This window comes from Bombus fervidus, chromosome 10 (assembly GCF_041682495.2).
Source record: "Bombus fervidus isolate BK054 chromosome 10, iyBomFerv1, whole genome shotgun sequence".
Taxonomy (NCBI): Eukaryota; Metazoa; Arthropoda; class Insecta; order Hymenoptera; family Apidae; genus Bombus; species Bombus fervidus.
In genome coordinates, this window is record NC_091526.1 from 14,213,452 (window position 1) to 14,232,493 (window position 19,042).

General features: G+C 40.6%; 1 protein-coding gene across 6 annotated transcripts; it reads left to right on the forward strand.

Annotated features, from left to right (window-relative positions):
* Positions 1–2,396: 2,396 nt before the first annotated feature.
* On the forward strand, positions 2,397–19,042 carry LOC139991643 (uncharacterized). Of its 6 annotated transcripts, XM_072011888.1 has the most exons (21): positions 2,401–2,652; positions 4,287–4,439; positions 4,510–4,719; positions 6,338–6,539; positions 8,817–8,977; positions 9,092–9,220; positions 9,288–9,467; positions 9,557–9,799; positions 10,267–10,902; positions 12,133–12,345; positions 13,368–13,531; positions 13,617–13,764; positions 13,911–14,025; positions 17,063–17,122; positions 17,210–17,337; positions 17,415–17,555; positions 17,641–17,845; positions 17,924–18,072; positions 18,168–18,383; positions 18,497–18,598; positions 18,674–19,042. In XM_072011888.1, the coding sequence occupies exons 2-21, from the start codon at positions 4,287–4,289 to the stop codon at positions 18,755–18,757; spliced, it is 3,639 nt and encodes a 1,212-aa protein (XP_071867989.1). In that variant the 5' UTR covers positions 2,401–2,652; the 3' UTR covers positions 18,758–19,042. The 6 variants fall into 6 exon arrangements, with proteins under 6 accessions (XP_071867986.1, XP_071867988.1, XP_071867987.1 ...); XM_072011885.1 differs by lacking the exons at positions 17,063–17,122; positions 17,210–17,337; positions 17,415–17,555; ... (3 more) ...; positions 18,497–18,598; positions 18,674–19,042 and adding an exon at positions 14,548–16,024 and having other exon boundaries at positions 2,397–2,652; XM_072011886.1 differs by lacking the exons at positions 17,063–17,122; positions 17,210–17,337; positions 17,415–17,555; ... (3 more) ...; positions 18,497–18,598; positions 18,674–19,042 and adding an exon at positions 14,548–16,024 and having other exon boundaries at positions 2,398–2,652; positions 12,136–12,345.

Consider the following 19,042-nt stretch of genomic DNA (forward strand, 5'->3'; position numbering starts at 1 on the left):
GAAAATTTATTTTATTACGAGTACGGATTATCGTTAAATGGGAAATAATCGGTAAAAAAACACAGATCGCAGAGTTCTTTCACGAAAATGGCGTGACTCGCAACACACATAAAGATGGTTAGTTATCGTGGGATATTTGCACAATTTTATTTTGTTCATAAATCACCCTCAATTAATCATTGTTGTACAAATTGGAAACGTCCAAGCAGCATTTTTTCGTGTGACGCTTCGTTTTTGATTATCGATTAACGAGTATGCTCCGACACGACTGATTCCGAACCAGACGGAATAAATACTTAGCAGCAAGTTGTTCTACGTGCAAAGATGGGTCGAACGTGTGGAATAGACGTTTCGTTTTTAACGTCAAAGTTTCAAACTTTAAATGTTTTGGAAAACTTGTATCTTTGGACGATTAACGTATTAAATAATAATAATTAAAATATATAACGATAATAAGCGTGTCGTGCGTTTCTCCGTGGTTCTCGCTTAAAACGCTTAGAAACAACGTAGTTTGGTCTTGCCAGAATGACTCGATATAAAGTTATCTTCCTCGATGTTTGTATACATTTTGTTTTCGCTTTCGTTTTCGTTTCGTTTACTTTGGAATGTCGATGTTAAAAAATTGACGCGAATATTTCCCGACGATCGCACTACGTAACGACCGCGTGTCTCCTCGATGCAACGATGATGCATACGACCGACCCAAGATTCACGCGACGTGCTTACGTGTGCTCGGTGTGTCGTTGCTCCAGAGTATCGATCCCGATGGTCGAGGTGCAAACTAAATAAGTAAACGAGGTAAACGACTAGCGAATGAACGAAACAATCGGTCAAACTATCTTGAACGTAAAACGTAAAAGTCGATAATCGTTGAGTTCGAGTCGGTTCCACGACTGAACGTTAGCGATGAATAAAGAATACTTGTGTCGCTCAAAGGATTTTTCTTACCGAAACGATTCGATAAACCTGTACGATAAATATTTACGAAGAAAATGCAAAGAAGGTTATTAGATATGAAACAACTCGTTTACCTGGCAATACCTCTCTTCGTTTCATATTGCGATAGATAGAACACGCGTTCGAATTTCGCGTTCGAATTTATCGAAACTAAAAGCAAATACGGAAGAGAATATCGTTAATATCGAAATAAGAATCGGCCAAAAAGTATAGAAAATAGGAAGAGTACAAACTCTTTTTAAGTCAAGTCTGTAATTAAGGTAGAGCGAGCATTCCTGCTATGCGACGTAAAAGGAGAGAAAACTTTGAATCGAGAAACGAGCTAGATTCGAAAATGATAAAATCAATGGATCGTCGGCCAAGTTTCTGGCGGAATCGTACGTTTACCGATTCTTCTTTGTCACCGATTCGGTCAAAAACGAGTCGTTGTCGCAAGAAGGCCGGAAAAAACAATAACATCGGCGACGATTGATTGGAACGGGTAGACCGACAGAATTAAGAACAAACTACCACAAAAACGAAGAATTAATTACGATACGTAATATCTATCACTTGCGTTCGTGCCGTGAAAACGGTCATTTCCACGAAAAGACTTTCCCTCCTCCGTATCGGCGCGTATAAATTTCTTACGTTCCGCCCAACGACAAAACACTTTCGTTGGTAAATTTCACGTTGCGCGTTAGTTCTTGCAATTTAGACGATTAACAGTATCTTCTAATTTACGACTTCTTTGATTACTCGAAGCGATTCGTTTCGAAGGGAATCACCGAACAATTTCATGTTGGCCTTGAGCAACTTTTTTAGTCGGAGCGACGGTGACGGGCGCTCAAGGTTCCCTAATGCTTTCCTTGCTACTGTGATTCGTATCTCTCGTACCGTATCTCGTTGATCATCAGCTACGTCATACTTGATTATTTGCTAATCTATGAGAAAAGAGAAATGTGCCAAAGAATATCCAACATCGATAGGTAAAATAAGGTCAAGTATGAGAGGAAAACAAAAGAGAGGAAAAAAAGAAGGAAAAAAAAAGACGGAATAGGCAAAGCAAGAATTCCAAAATTACTCTCTTACATTTCAAACGACAAAAATCTCTTTTCTACAATGCCTAAAAACTCGATGCAACTCCGTTAAAAAAGTTTCCCAAGTTGCGCCTCTAATAATAAATTAAGTAATTCTCCTAGGCTCGAATAATTTAACGATTATCTTGCTTCGCGTATTATCGTGAAAATTCCTCTTACTTCGCCGAAGGAAATACCTACGTTCTACTTTTATGTTTAGATTGTGCGGCGACTTCCGAAAGATTGGTATCAATTTTTAATTGAGAAATACACGTTTCTTCTTCGTTTCTCTAAAATCGAAATCCTATCTGTATACGTGGTTATATCCGAACACTGTACGAAAAAACGTTACAATTTTACGAAACTTTGTTATATTCGGCATTGCGTTTCATTTCCTGGTGATTCTTTTCCGTATACTTGGAACGTCCGGTCTCGATAACCCGGCGAATCCTATGGTAACGTGTTCATAGGTGGCGCGCGTCGCGACGCCCTGCATCGACTTCATTCGCTGCGAGACTCTTCCTCGTATCGCACACGTTCTCTTCTCCGACTCATCTCCCGCCGTTCATTTCCATCGATTCGTGCCGCGAACTATGACTTGGATATGACGAGAATCTCGTGACGCCAAGTCAATCAGGTAATTCATCGAGAACGATCGAACGATGAACGATGAACGATCGGCGAGAACGTTATATAAAATCGCTTATATATGCACCATACACATGCTTGTTCACTTACGTTTGCGTTTTTCTTACAATCTATGCACCATGTATTTATTTATTTCTTCTTCTTCTTCTTCTTCTTCTTCTTCTTTCTGTATATTTCTTCTTGTCTCTTTTATTTTTCTTTAAACGAACGATCTATAAAGCACGATTTACGCGTAACGATACGTATAATTGGTTTAAAAGGTTCGATGTAAAAGAATGTAAATATTTTTGGCAAAATTAACGTTGACTTTCGTTCCAACTATATTAGCTATAGGCACAGGTATATGCCACGTATATAAGTTTTATTCTGATCTTTAGATCGCTAGAATACATTTTCCGGTCGCAAATTAATAAATTATCTTATCATCGTACAATAAAACGCATACAATTTACGTATAATTATCGTATCAGCCAGTTTCTTGAAATATTCCTACAGGAATAATCAGTATGGTATAATCAAGCAATAATCGAACATACACCAATAATATAAAAAACTGCAATTGAATTTGCCGTGCATCTTATCTTCGCTTTCTTTATCCAATCTGTGTCTTATCGTCGTAAACATTGTCAACTGTTTCGCAAATTCGCTTCTGTGTATTTCAAATGAAGATAGAATACTTGCTAGGAGTAGACGAAACCGTTGAAACAAATCACGTCGTCCACGTTTAACTAAATAACAGAAAATAAGAGAATTCGTCCATCTTTTTCTTCCCATGCGAATATCTTCTTCGCAAAACAAATGAAATTGAAAACACGCAATTCACAGCGATAACGTCGAAATTATTTCACACTCTGTATTTGCGTTTGGCTATACTTTTGCTATATTACGTTTGGCTTCACACGCGACCAACGAACCAGGGGATTCACCGCTAGTAATCCTACCAGGAAAAACTAAATTCCGATGTCTCGATAATAGCTCTTCTCGACTAATTCTATTAATTACAGTAAGCACGCAATCGCGTATACTTTTCGCTCCTTCATTTTTCGTCCCCTTACCTATTTTTATTCTTTATCCATTATCCTCTTACTTCATTTTTCATCTTTCCTCCAAGTTGATTCTCTTTTCAGATTTCACGTCCTAGGCTGTCATACTCACAGTTACAGAATACAATCTTCAAATTCTTCGACTGCCAATTTGCGGTGTCCGTTATTTATTCGTGGTACTTTTGGAAATGAGATAATTTGGAGAAGAGTTTGGAATTTACAGAGAAAATAATTTCTTGTTCCTTTTCGCGCGACTGCCTCGTTTATTTTAAAGTTGCAAGCAACGTCGCGAAACAAATTTATTTTATTCGAATAATCTACGATTCGATAAACAGCTTGGACTGTGCGGGATGCAGACCGTTTCGATCGAATAAGCTTGATGGAGAATCAATAGCGAGTGTTTCAAGGATTTATTCGTGGCCGCGTATTAGCCCGAATTAATTTGCAACTTTCGTTCGCGCAAAATATCTTTTTCAACGCATTTTCTCCATAACTTAATAATATGGCAACTTTCGTGAAAACGAATTTTGGCTGTAATCGCTGGTATCATAATCGATCGTGTTTAATTCTCGTGGTGTAGATGAACTCGACGACGTTGAAATCTTGGCTGCTACGAGGAGAACTTGAGAAGCTAGAACACGTCGTTCTAGAAGGACGCGGAGCACGTTTGTTGGGTGAATATTCTCCAGACCTGAGAACCAGAGTCTTCCTAAAAGGACTCCCAAATTATTTGGTAAGCTATTAGTATTTATTCGTAACGAGCTTTACACGCAGAAAAAATGATAAATATCCGTACCTTTCAGACAAAAATCTCTTCCGTGCACGACGCGGTTTCACGTGGTTCTCTGGCGGAAACGCAAAAGCTCGTATCGGAAGAACCTAAAAAAAAGCTGGCGATTGCGAAAGATCCAGCTGGCACTCCTTTGCTTCACAAGGCAGTCTACCACGATCATCGAGATATCGTCGAGTGGCTTGCGCACAATTTTCCCATCACTGTTCAGCAGAAAGATAAAGTAATCTTTATCATACGATCTTTTTATTCTCGACTATCTTCCTCTTTGTTATCTTTTTTCTTTCTTTCTTCTTTTTTTTTTTCTTTTTTTTTTTAGGATTGCCTTGTATCAAGTTTTCAAGTATCGTTCTTTTTATATTTGTTTTCTTGTTTTCCGTCGATTCAAATTGAATTTACCGCATCTCTATCTCGTACAGAACATCTCTGCGGTCGTAATCCAACTTGTAATAGTCTGCCACTTAAACTTACTCGAAAGTACCTTTTATCTTTTCTCAACCCATCTAGATCAGGTTAGATCAGGAGAAAATGTATTTTTGACGCAAAAGTGAAATAGACGCTGCTTACGAATATACGTGTGTATAAAAGGTCAGAGACGAATAATAACGAACAAATCAAAGATGATATAACGTAGTAGTAGTTTGTTTCGCTTCGTTTTTATTCTCGATAAAAGACAAAAGAAGAATTGTATAAAGATAAAGTAAGATTGGCTCCTAAGTGAAATTCGCGTAAAACTTTGATCTAAAGTTGGATCGAACTAGGTCGTCGATGTCGAAACCTAGCGTAATTTTACTTTCACTTTCCTAGACTTCCAACGTTTTTAAGTGTCTTTATCGCATCGTGCAACCGTCCGTATAAGGAATAGAATTTTCGTGGCTGAAGTTTCGCTCGGATTCTCAAAATCAAATTCGAATAGCCTACTGAGAATTACAGATTTTTTTAACACGTAAACTAGCACGCGAATTCCATACAGATATTTCGCCCTGGGTATTGCGATACGATTCAAATCAACTACTATACCGTATTTGTGTACCTTTTAAACCTTTTTTTAATCCGCAGAGCTTGCGTTATTTCAATAATTTTAAAAAATTTAATATATATATATATAAATTTAGTAAATTCGGATCACCGATGGCCATCGTAGCCATCAACGAGTTGAAAATTCTTACAAATGTTCATGACTTTTCTACTTCGCTACCGGTGACTAATCGTAAAGCGAAAAATTTAGTCGGTCGTGTTTATCCGCTTGTTCCAAGATACCCAACCGGCGAATAATAATGGAAAAGTCGTTTTTCGTAACGACGCGACGCGACGCTCGTCTTTTTCGCATCGCGTGACGCGGCTAATAACAAAGCGTAAACCACCTGTTCTTCCCCGCAGTCATCATGGACTCGGTGTCCAGGCGCACGCAGCGCCTACAACATGGCAAATGTCAGCTTCTCAAACTTTTCCTGCCCTTAATCTCCATCAGACCTTTATATTCGCCGTTTACACGTGTATTCGTTGTTTAAGCGCCTGAAATATTCATCCTTTAACGGCCATCGCGCTTTTCATTCCCGAAACCCATTGCTCGCTCGAGTTATTTTGAGAACGGCGAATGTTTATGAGAACCGTTCAATAGGTCCGATCGACGTTTTAACGAATCGATCGATCGCTGGTAATTCTGCCAATTTGTCAAGTAGCAATAAATCTTCGTTGCCGTCGTGAGAAGCTTCCATCGAACGATACGAGACTTAATATACTCGGAGAATATTTTCGATTTACCGCAAAACGCGTTGATGATTTTTTCGCTTTGTAAATAATTCAGATTGCGATTAAAACGTTGTATTTCTTACTCTTAGGAAGGAAGAACCGCGTTGCATTACTGTGCTGTTTGCAAGGATCCCGAGGCAATTTGGGATGTTCTCATAGAAAACGACTGCGACGCGAGCATTATCGACAAAAAGGGTAATCCCGCTTCGTACTATTTGGAACATAGTTCGGAGGTCGAGCTACCGGAAACGGACAACATGTCTCGTCGCAAGACCAACTCTGGCAAGGAACGTGAGTCATTTCCAATTACCTATAGCTGTTTTAGATTTTACATCTTTCACGATCGTTAGACGACGTATCTCGGATTCTTCGGTTTTCAACCGTGTCTCTATCGGTACGTGCAGAAGCCTGCAATCGTTTAATTGGCAAAATATATTACACGGAAATTTCTCAGGTCCAGAAGAAATAAAGGTGATGGCGAACTTTTACATTAATTGGAACAACTCGATTTCGTCGAACGTACGATCAATGGCCCGTTATGCGTTTAAATCGATTAAGACCAACCGGAAGAATAGACGAGGGGAGGATGCATCGTGCACTTGGCTCGTTCCCCACTTTCGCACAGTTACACATTCGCTTATACGCTATAGTCTATGGAATCTTCTCGATAATGACCCGGAAGAATCGATAGAACTTAAATCTGTACGGCAAGGAAAACCGCTTCGATCGATAGGATGACACGCTCTGGTCGTTCGACCAACGAATTATTTAAGAATCCTCAAAAACTACGACTGCGACGGAAATCCTATTGACGTTATAACGATGTAAAAATAGCTTTTTCAGCCCTTCTCCTCCCTTTCTAGGTTCGATTCTCGATTACACGACGAGATTATTGGGTAATGGAAAGTATAAGTCGGCTATAGTATATTCCGACCAATGCTTACGAGTGAGTAGGGTCAAAGTTGTAGGTATAGTGAAACGTAGTGAATACGAATGTAGCGAAAATGACATATTTCTTTTGAAAATCGGCAAACGAGTCTGTTCGCTGAAAAACTCGTATAACGTTCTTCCACCAGCCGTATTGCATGTACGAAACCGCGTACTAAACTGTTCGAAGAAAATGTGAATAATACCTGGTTGAACGAAGCCGAAGGTGAATAGGCGCGGTAAATCAATGACGACAAACAACGATTACGTTCAATTTTATTGGAATAAATTTATAAACGGCTCGAACTTGCTTCAGAGTATCGCAGATTCGAATAATGAATCGAGTCGAATGTAATGAAACACTGGATTTTCAAAATCAACCGATACTCTAATAATATTATACGATGAATTATCGAAACCGAACGTGAGACTAAATATTGGAATTGGAATTGTTGTATTTGCCTACTATTTACCCATTTCACGCTATAACAACATGTCAACATCGATCGATCTATTTACCGAGAAAGCAAAGGATACGTAAAATATATGTATAAGTGGATGCAAACGTGCGAGCGAGTGACAGGGTCCGTGCACTCACTCGGTTGGCTTCTCAAAAATTTATCAATCCGTCGGAACATGCGATCTACGTCGAAGTAAAACGCTATTCTCGAAAGGAGGAGACAATCGACGGACATATTATCGTAATTTTAATAAAATCCAAGTGTACACCTGTATCTCAAATTTTCCGTTCGAGAGTTTTTTGTACGCGCATACGTTTAGTCATTTGCTTCAAACTCAAGAGATAGACTTTTTCAAACTTGCAGATCGATCCATATTTTATTATTTGTATATATTTCGCCTTATCGTACACGTATATTCTGGCTTACAGGAAGAATCGCCGATTTCACCTAACACAAAGATCACGATTATCAATTTATTGCGTCAGCTGATCAAGTGTTTACGGCACAAGAAACAAACAAACACGATTATCGAACGTACGACGTAATTCTTCGTCGAAGGCATGCGCAAGATATCTCGTTTAATTTCCTCTGCGTCACTGTCTTGTTAAAGTTATGTAAAAATCGATGACTCATTGATAATATTGAACGTGCGTCGTGAACGTAACAATGCATGTTGAATTGGAACGTTGTAGGGACTCGTCTAAATGCCGTTAACTCGCTATATTTTCAAAATAACGCGAAGAGAAATTTAATTCTCTCGTGTTTTTATAGGGAAAAAGTAGTGAACATTGTTGACAGAAAATCGATATCTACTGGTAAGAGGATTCCCCCGAGTATCTGAAACATTTATCGCATTTCCTCGACACGCGATGTATAGTTAGAAATCTTGTCGCTTGTAAATCCTTAATGAAGCAGTTATATCTTGGAGAGAAAAGGTCGCGTCGTTATAATTTTTATCATGTACGTTTTTCGTAAGCTTCCTGCCATGTATACAGGCACACGCGCGTATGGTATTTAATACATACGATTGCTTTAACGAATATCTCAAACTTGCGAGAACCATGTTGTCGATAAAATTTAGTGAAATTAAAGACACAAGACGATACGATACACTTAGGCCACTTTTCCATTGAACTTGCGAAACAATTTCCGTAGCTGACACAGAAATGTCTTCCTGCAGCTCTGGACTTTAAACCTTCCAATATAAGAATATGGATCCACAATCGAGATATAGGGAAACTACAACGGGTTCTGTGGGAAGGCCATGGGAACAAATTACGTATGGAAACGAGCAACAATCTGCGAGTGAAAAGATTCTTAGAAGCCGTACCATTCATAATGGTTCGTATTAACGTTCAAATTCTTTTTAACGCGTATAATAAGACTGTTACGTACGTAACATGCAATGCGACGTATATAATAACTTTGATATAATTGTAAAAAATTGTTTTCTAGAGTACAACGAAAGATATTCACGCAGCTACGGTGAATAACGATTTAGAGGGGCTCAGGGGCACGGTCGAGGCCTCGTCGCCCATCGTTCTTTGCGCCAAAGATGGCAACGGCTTGAACGTCTTGCACAAGGTATATATACGCTTTCCAATTGTACTCTTTTTCCTCTTTCTTTATCGCAAAGTTTGGCGATCGACAGGCTGCTGGTTTGGGTCACACGGAAATCGCGAGGGAAATTCTTGGAAAATGGCCTTTCGTTGTGGAGGCGCAGGACAACGATGGCAAGACGCCGTTACATTATGCGGCTGCGGCAAAAGACGATGGAACGTTGTACAATTTGATAACGGAATACGGAGCCGATGAAAGCAAATTAGATCACGTGAGTGGCTGGAATAAACGATTGTTCTAGATGGTGTAGAAAACGAAACTCAGAAATTAGAGAAATTATTCTTGAAATTTTTTAATCAGAAACAAAAGGCACCGGCGTTTTACAAAAATCGGCCATCGGATATTGACCAATCGCTGTTAACTGTGATACCGGAAGCACCTCGAGTTGCCGGATCTTCGTATCCCAAACACTGGGACTGGCGGATTCTAGAAGCGGAGCAAGCTATATCGAAAGGAATGAAAAAAGCCAGCAGCGCGGATATCGATAGCGCATTTGGTAGCGCGGAATCGACAACGAAAAGCTTGAGTAGATCTATGGAACAAGTAATCGCTCGCAACGATATTTTTATTATAATTAGACTGCGAATTTTTATGCATTTATAGGAAATTTAATTTTTATGCATATGTGGCAAAATGCACAGAACGCACGTAACAGGCAAAAAACATATCCAAAGTACGTTACTTGTCGCAATATAGCTATCCAATGGCCGAAACAAGATTCCGACTACGTTCCATTCGCTTGATCTTCCATTTGTTTAATCGTATTTACGAAATACGAATTTGCGTAAATATCTGCAGTCTGATTATGATAAATTGTAAAATTCTAAAACACTAGAATTGAGGCAATTATATCGAAACGACGTCGTACTTTTTTTAAGTAAAAATCTAAACTCTACGATTTTCTCCGTAACACGATTCTTTTTATTAGCTGCAAAAATGGAAAAATAATCTTCTAGAGTTTTTATTTCGAGACTCGAAGAATCAGATAAATTAATCATTTTATGAAACAGATAAAAAATGTGGAGGAGGATGACGAGAAGGAGCAACAGGGAAACGCAGAAGACACAGAAAATCATGAAGGTGCAGAGGATACAGAGAACATTAAAAATGCAGAAGATGCAGAAGATGCGGCAAACAGAGAAAGCGCAGAACTTGTTGAAAATACGGGAGATACGGAAAATACGGAGGAAGGGGAGGCAGAACGTGAGAACGCGGAACATGCAGAAGAATCCAAAGAACCAGAAACCACAGAAAATAAGGAAGAACACGAGGGAGTAAATGTCGAAGACACCGAAGAGAGGTCCTCGGACGATGACGTGGTAACAGGTACAGCGGTCCCAGAAACTGAGGAAAATTCCAATGCGGAAAACGAAGTTGCGGAAGGGCTGAAACCAAAGGGAATAGAAGATGAGGAAGAGGGGAAAGAAGAAGAAGAAGAAGAAGAGAAAGAGGAAGAGGAAGAGGAAGAGGAAAAGGAAGAGAAAGAGAAAGAGAAAGAGGAAGAAGAGGCTGCAGACACGGAGGAAGCCCCGAAAATGGAAGAGATCGCCGAGCAGGAGAAGGGAAACAAAGCGGAGGAAGAGGAAAGAAACGAGCCGAGTACAGGCGACTCTGGTGTCGATGATCCAGGGAACGACGAAGACCAGGTACAGTCATCTTAACTCTTAAACGAATCGAATTTTCAGGAATTCCCTAGCACAAAAGTATAAACTTATTGTTTATGATAAAACTTGTATCGTTGAGCGAGAGATATATAAGAAAAGTATAAAATAAGTAACGTTATAACGTGATCTTAGTATCGATAGAAATAGAGAAATATGAATATACGGTCGAAAGGCAGAAGACGTTGGTAGATCGTATGATAGGTTTCGATTATTCTCTCGTGTATAGTTAGATAGCTTACAGGAGCGATTTACGGTTGCGGTTGCAAGTGACAGGATGTAATTAGGCTATCATGTATATCGAAAGTAAAGAATGATCGATATTATAACAGTATATTTTCTCTTTGTCACGCACAAATATATGCCAATAAATAAATAACTAAGCAAGGAACTTCTGTTATGACTTTTGCGCACTACAGACCCAGACAAACGCATGGAAATGTATATTTTCTTTTTCATTAATTTTAGTCGAGATGCATAAAGATACTGCAACTAACGCATTGCATGCCACGTTCTTTTCAATAATTTTGATGTTTCATCGTTGCGTTTCTCGCGATCGTATTAAAGTACGACGATATGGAAGAATCAAGTCATCGTTTTATAGAAACAACAAGTAATAACAAATACAAATTCTCAATATGAAAATCCTCTTGATTTCTTTTCTTTTCTTTTCTTTTCTTTTCTCTTCTCTTCTATTCTCTTCTTTTCTTTTTCATTTTTATTACTTATAGTTACTTGCCCGTTTCTCACGAATCTGAAACAACAAATATACGCGTTAACGCTATTTCCATTTACGAATATCTAAATATTAAACATTCAATTCGTCGAAAACTATCCCTAAAATGTAATTCTCGGCCAATCGTGTCCATATCGTGTCTAATCGTCAATCCCTAAAATTACCCTTTAAATCGGCTATCTCGTTGGCAGTTAATCAGTGAAAAACCCACCCAGAACAGATTCTGTTCTATTCGTCCTACTCGTTCTATACCATCGAATTAGCAAAATGAGCCAACGCTAAACACATCTGTAAATAGACAAAGAAACGACTTATTCGATAGTGGATCGTGTTTCGCGCAAACAGCGTACGTACGAGCAAAGCTCGTAATGGAGAACGATCGATTTACCGCATCTAGATTGCGAGGTACGATTAATATTGTCGCGTATCGATCGGCACGAGTCGTTGGTGCGCATGGTTTTGCACCTGCAAATGATTAGCAGGTAATCGTCGGCGAACACGAGGAGCTACCGGAAGCAGAAGTAAACGAGGGCAGCATGACGGCGGACCCGGAAATCGAGAAGCTGCTGGAGACCGGCAACATGGAGCAATTGGCCGCGTTAGTGTTAAGTGGCGAAGGCAGAAGACTGGTCGGCCGACATTCGGGCAATCCTGAGCTGCAGGCGTTCATCGATCGTGTCCCTTCTTACATGGTATTGCGTACAAAAGCACTCGTTTTTTCCCTCGTGTCGCGTCTCTCGACGCAAACAGACGTTTGACGTTTGCGAAAAGAGTTTCGTCGAAAACGTAAATTATGACAAATTCGTCTTGATTGGTTTGCCTGTCGACTCGTTAATCGGTAACGCGTCGTCCGTTTCTGTGGCAGCGAGTCCGTTTAATTTAGAGCTTTTCACGGCGACGCGGCGAAACGATAGTTATAACAGTGGCACGAGTGACACTAAACGCGCGAAAGCAATTTGAAAATAAAACAGATGTTGGCGGAACATTGAAAAAATTTAAGGATAAACCAAAATGTTAGAAAAAGATACAGGCATAAAGGAAGAACGCAGTCGTTTCTCGGGCTATTAGCCATCTTTCGTTACTGGCCACTTTTTCTCCGTTTGTTGTTTCACATAAAATAATCGAGTTGTATCGATCCGCGTGATTCGATCGATCGATTCACACCTTTCATATACATACCTTTCGTATATCTATGGTGCTCTATCTATGTGGTAATGTGGAAATAATCTGGAAATCTATGTAGTAGATGATACTCGATGCTTGCAGAACCAACGATCGATATTAAACGTTTCGGATTCTTTTGCGTCTACCTTCCACCTTCTCGTTACCACCGCTCGAAAGCCGTTCGGACATTCTACCGATCTATCGTTATCTTTCTAGTATTATACATACGTAAAATGTAAAAGCGTATATCGTAATACCTAACACGTTGAAAATTTGAAACTCGAGCTGCGAACAGGGGCCTTTTTCCTTAAACGGCGATAGCGAAACGGTTTAATTTTACGGCTTCTTTTCTTATTATTATTTTAACGCAGCTCTATGTTTTGTCAATGTTGCGCCAACCCCTGTGCACCTTGCGCGCTATTATAGTTACTCGTATCGTTACTCGTATAATCGTTAACTTATCCAGATCAATTAGGTAACCAGATGTTTTCAACGACTAACTCGTAGCTCTCGAGAGGAATTACTGATTTTTAACGATCGTGCGTTTCAGGGGAAAATTCATGCTGTACACATGGCAGCGCAAGAAGGAAACCTGAGAGATCTGCAGAGCGCCTTAGATCGGCGCAAATTTGCGGTTGCGAGAGACGGGTCATCGCCGCACGGTGCAACACCTCTTCACGTTGCTGTTGTATTTGGAAACACCACCGTTATCAGGTAAATTAATATATGGAGATTTAATGGACAATTAATGAAACGAAAAGCATGGAAGCGAAACGATCGTCTTTTACCTTTCCTTTAGATATCTGGCAGGCAGGTTTCCAGAAACCGCGCATGCGATCGATCTCGATGGCCGAACTCCTTTGCACTATGCAGCCACCATAGCGGACAACGGCCATTACTACAACCTTCTGCTTCATTTGGGTGCCAATCCTTTAGTTCAAGACAATGTGAGTACATTGTATCGATAAGCCAGCGTCCTTCGTAGGATTAATTAAACGAAACGAGATCAATATCGGACACGAGCGTGGAGTTGGATAAATTGATTAAAAAAGTCGCGTCGATGTATGTATTGCTAATTTTATGATTGGTGCAGTTGGGTCAAAAGGCGGACTATTACAAACAGGACCAATCGGAATTTTCCCATAAATCGCTTCTCCGCGATTTCGGAGTCAACGAGAAGCTCGCCGACGAGATGTTGGTGGACAAAGGTATTTTATTCGAACAACGCACTTACGAGCACCATCGTTCACTAACGAACTGTACTCCGTGCCACGATCGTTTACAGCGATTCACGTTTTTACTCTCGAAACATAGAAACCACGACATCTAAACTATTTTAGTTGCCGAACATGGACCAACTTGTAGTTATCGATCCTCATCGTCACGTTGTCTTTTCGCACGCGTTAGTTTTCCCATCGATCGATCTATCAAGATCGTCGTCGCAATTTTGCATAATCTTTCTTATACGGTAATCGAAAGGTATTTGCCCTGTAACCAGAGGATGTTCGAAAAATTAATTAGAGAAATGTTTAATCGAAGGAATCGATTAAAATCGGATAACGTGGTAGAATTTGCTGAAACGTTCAACAACCAAAACAACGTAAATAATCATTCTTGACTAATAATTCTGATAATTGATTAATCTATCCACGGTTGTTCACGTTTTCGATTCTTCCGCTTCTTCCACCGTCGGACGTCCTCGCGCCGATGTGCACGTTCGAGGAGAACAGTTCCCGGAGGCGACACGTATTCCGCGCGTCGAGACATAACCGAACCAGAGACCCTGGCTACCTTGGAGAGATGTTTCCGTCTTCTGATCGGCGTAAGACACGGTACGACGCCAAAATCTGCCGGGAACTCCGGCACGCTGATCGGCCGTTGCCTGAAACGGCCCGTATTCGATCGTATCAAGCACCGTGTGACACGCATGGACCACAATCTCTTTGATGTGATCTGGCCCGCTTTAAAAAAATACGGTAACTCGGCTTGCAACAGCAAGGCGAGCAGCGCTTATTCGGTGGTCAGCAACGTGGACGAGCACGAGTCTGTGTCGGTGGTAGCGCCGGACTACGAAAGTTACATCGTGTTCGCAGAATTTTTCGACCCTTTGATCAGGGACATACATTGCGTGACTGCCAGCGGTGATCTTCCCGACCACCCTCCGCCGAGATTCTTTTACAACGAGAACGACGACAGCGAAGAGAATGCCGACACGTTGGACGAGGTGATAGTGTCGGCGATCGAGGCGTACGATCTCGATCCTCCGGCCAAATACGTTCAAGCTGTTGTAATAGAGTGTTGCAGAAATCTGGAAGATTACACGCTTCCCTTGACGCTTACGGTGAACCAGCTGGAAGAGGTGGAACGAGAGATCACCAGCGAATTGATGAGCCAAGAGATCTCGGCAATGATGGCGGAGGGTAGCAGCGAGGACGAGCCCGGAACTTACTTTACCCTCAGCGAAATTCTAGATCAACCGAGCCCGATCAGGGCCCAACTGGCAGCAGCCGGTTTGCTATTGCCTATTACGGATCTTGAAGTTCACGACGACAAACGTCTTCATGGGAAGCACTGGCCTTACGGCCGAGGTGTTTACGTCGCCTCCGCCGGTGACCTAGCTGCTTGGGTGAACGTACAGGATCACCTGAGGGTTATTTGTCGCACCAGCGAGAACAGACCGGGTTTGATCGGTCGTGGCTACGTAAGACTGGCGAAGGTGATGACGATGCTCGACGAAAGAATGAAATTCAAGAGAGACAAGAAGCTGGGCTTCCTCGGCGCACGACCGTACGCCGTTGGCAATACTCTTAGGTTTAACGCTATAATCAGGTTCCCGGAATTATCGAAGGAATTTGATCATTTGAAGCATCTGTGCGTAGTTCGTGGATTAAGTATACAAGAAACAGCGAAACGGGATATGGTTCGAATCGGTAACCAGCAATCGTTGAGCATTACCGAGCTGCAGACCCTTCAAGATTTCTCCAGAGCTGTTCTCAATATTCTGGCGTTGGAGAAGGAACTATCGATAAACAATTCGTTGAAGATCGCAACTCTGATCGCGGGAATTTTCCGCAAACGGAACAGTGCTAAACGTTTCCAGAATTGATCGTCGCCGCTAAAGAGGGGACGCCAAAGCGATCAACGAAAGACACTGTCTTTCGTCGTCCATGTTATTATTTCAACGCATCTATACTATCAATTTCATTCCCTTTTTCTTTTCCTTTTTTCTTTTCTTTCTTCTTTCTTCTTCTTCTTTCTTTCTTTTTTTTTTTTTTTTTTCTTTTTTCTTGATAACCGTATAATACGCTTATACGTGGAATTCCGTATATCGAGCCGATACGTCGATCGACCGTCCATAAGCAAACTAAAGTCAAAAGTGGAGAGTGGAAAGTGAGAGGAGAGAAAAGTAAAGAGACGAGTTGGGACGTTGGAAAGACGTGTGCGAACGTTATTCTATTTCTCGTGCACCGAATTAATTAAACGAAAATGAAAGATTAGCTGCTCGGAGGGACGCTGGATTTTGTTCGTTAGGTTAGTAAAATGAACGTTATTGGTACATGGGCAATTGTTAAGACGCTTTGACATGTTGTCGCACGACACCGTGCTTGTGTACCTACACGTAAAGTGTGTATACGTACCTAAAAACGGGCTAAAATCGGTTACACAGAGATTCTATATAAATTGAATAATATGTGTCATGCACGAGCTGTTCGATGTTCACACGAAACAGAAATGGCGTAGCACGTGTCTTTCCAACTTGAACCGACGAACCGTACGTTTTTACGAGTGGCTACCTGTACGCGAACGATTATACGTAAACGAAAATCCTCTTTCGCTTCTATCGCTTCTATCGCTTCCATCGATGTAACTCCTATCGCAAAATTCTCCTACTCGCGTGTAAATCTGCTTCCGCATACCGAGATCGTTGTATCGTGCTAGATTTGTTTGTTGTGCGCAACTCGTTTTCCAAAGTGCAACCAACAGCTGTGCACTCAATGTTCATTAATGCACCTATCTTTTGTGAAAATTTCGCTTCTTTCTTATTTTCAAACAAGATAGATGAGATAAATAAGAAAAAAAAAAAAAAAAAAGCATATTGCGCCTCGATCGATGTAAAAAGAAAAGCCAGAGATTCCATTCGAATAATAATTTATTACGCTTTATAAAGCGAATAAATAGGTGCAATATGTTTTTGCCTTTTGTATCTTCTAGTTGATGAAAATAAAAGTATTATTCGCTTTTCAGACGACAAGCCGGTTGATATAGCGATATTTCGAGAAGAAGAGGGTCGCTACTTAGCATCGTGTAAGTTGACGTTAGACGAACAAACGCACGAAAATTTCGATGGTCCAATCGAAATATAACATAATCACCAAGTTAATATCTCTATAGCACTCGGCGATCCATTGATCAGAGGTTTGACAGAAGTTGCCAATACCCGTCCAAACGATCCAGTTACATATCTAGCTACGTATTTATATAACTTTGCCAATAAGAGGAAAAACAGCGCGCAACAACAGGTAAATAATAACTCTAGATACATGCGCGTACGAATAATTTTCATACACCGAGTATAGATAGCTGTACGATATGTTAGGAGCCGAACGTATTGATCATTGCTGATCGTGCCGAAGAAAACATAGAGAATATGGAAAATGAAAATGGGGACGAGGATGCTGGTTATCCGCAAAGCCCAGATTCCGACGTGCCGGAGTCAGCCTTTAGCAATGCAAACAGAGTGCGTCGATCGTCGTTAAACTATAGAATTTCAGAAGGGATTCAGACGAACAAAATGATTTTTATGGAAAATCGTGTTTCTTCAGGATGAACATGGTCAAAGCGTTATTCACTTCGCTGCGATTCGATCTTACCCAAAGGATGGCTTGTTCCATTTGCTTCAAGAGAGCCAAGTTAACGTTGGTTTCAGAGACGAATTGTATAGAACAGCCAGAGACGTGGCTGAATTGGCAAATATTAGAGAAAATATGGACGAGATCGATCGATACGTAGCTTATTTGACAGCAAGAGGTAATACGTACTTCCAATTGCGAATTAGGGATCGTTTCACGCGACACTTTTATCAAGCTCGTTGTAACGTTTGTTCAGGTGAAACTGAAAAATTAGTAGAACTGCTGTTAGAAGGCTACGACCATATTTTAGACGTGGAAGACGAAGGAATAAACATCGTAGAGATCGCTGCACAACGAAGAAGAGAGGCAACCGTACAATTTTTACAATCCATTCCGAATTACGTGGTAAAACAAAACGAAATAATCTTATATTATATATAGCGCAGTTTCCAAGGATCCAACGATCGAGAACAACACACGCTAAGGAGACACTTTTACAGACACAACGTGAACAGGTGCACCACGAGATCAGAACAGGCAACGTAGCGAGAGTAAAAGAATTGTTAGGCAAGAACAACGGAGGAGGAAAGTTATTGGCAATGGGAAAGAATTCGATGGGCAGATCCGCTCTCCACATCGCTGTGCTTCGCGAAAACGAAGAAACGGTTCGCTACATTGCCAGAATGTATCCAGAAACTCTACGTATAGGTGACAATGTAAGTATGTTAATTTCGAAACAGAGGGACAGGGTTAATTTTATTCTTAAAGTAAAAATACCAAATCAGATCCATTATCCGATACGTTCATACGTTTAACGGCCTATTTTTAGTTGGAGAGAACTGCCTTACATTATGCAATGGGTTTACCATCTGTCGAGGAATTAAGCAACGTTCTTATAAAAGCCGGTGCGAAACGCATAGTCAAAGATTTAGTAAGAAATCTCTACCTTCGTTCTAACGAATTGATCGACGATTCAATGGAAATGATCGTTGCCTTGAATTTCCAGAAATCACGGCAACCCTCCTACTATTTCATGAACAAATCGGATATAGAGAGACTTCGAGAAGAAGAGGAAAGTTTCGTCAAGTAGATCGATCGGACGATGCTGATGCCGCGTACTATGTAATTGTTCGTTTACACCTTTAGATACTTGGCTAAGACATCTGCCATACATACGTCGACGTCCTCTTCTGTATGTATTCGAATTGTCGTTTTTCACTGGTCTCTGAAATTCTTTTTCTCGAAATACGTAACGAACGAAGTAGAAAGCACTCACCTGTCCCCGTGCAAAAGTTACGATTATGTAACGAATCTACGTCATGTAATATACAGTTTACGCTATTATTTAGTATTAATAATACAAATAACAAGAGTA

Coding starts and splice junctions, on each gene's coding strand:
- LOC139991643 (XM_072011885.1), top strand. CDS start 4,287: ATGAACTCGACGACGTTGAAATCTTGGCTGCTACGAGGAGAACTTGAG. Junction 4,440..4,509: donor AAGGACTCCCAAATTATTTG/GTAAGCTATTAG, acceptor CGTACCTTTCAG/ACAAAAATCTCTTCCGTGCA. Junction 9,468..9,556: donor ATGAAAGCAAATTAGATCAC/GTGAGTGGCTGG, acceptor TTTTTTAATCAG/AAACAAAAGGCACCGGCGTT.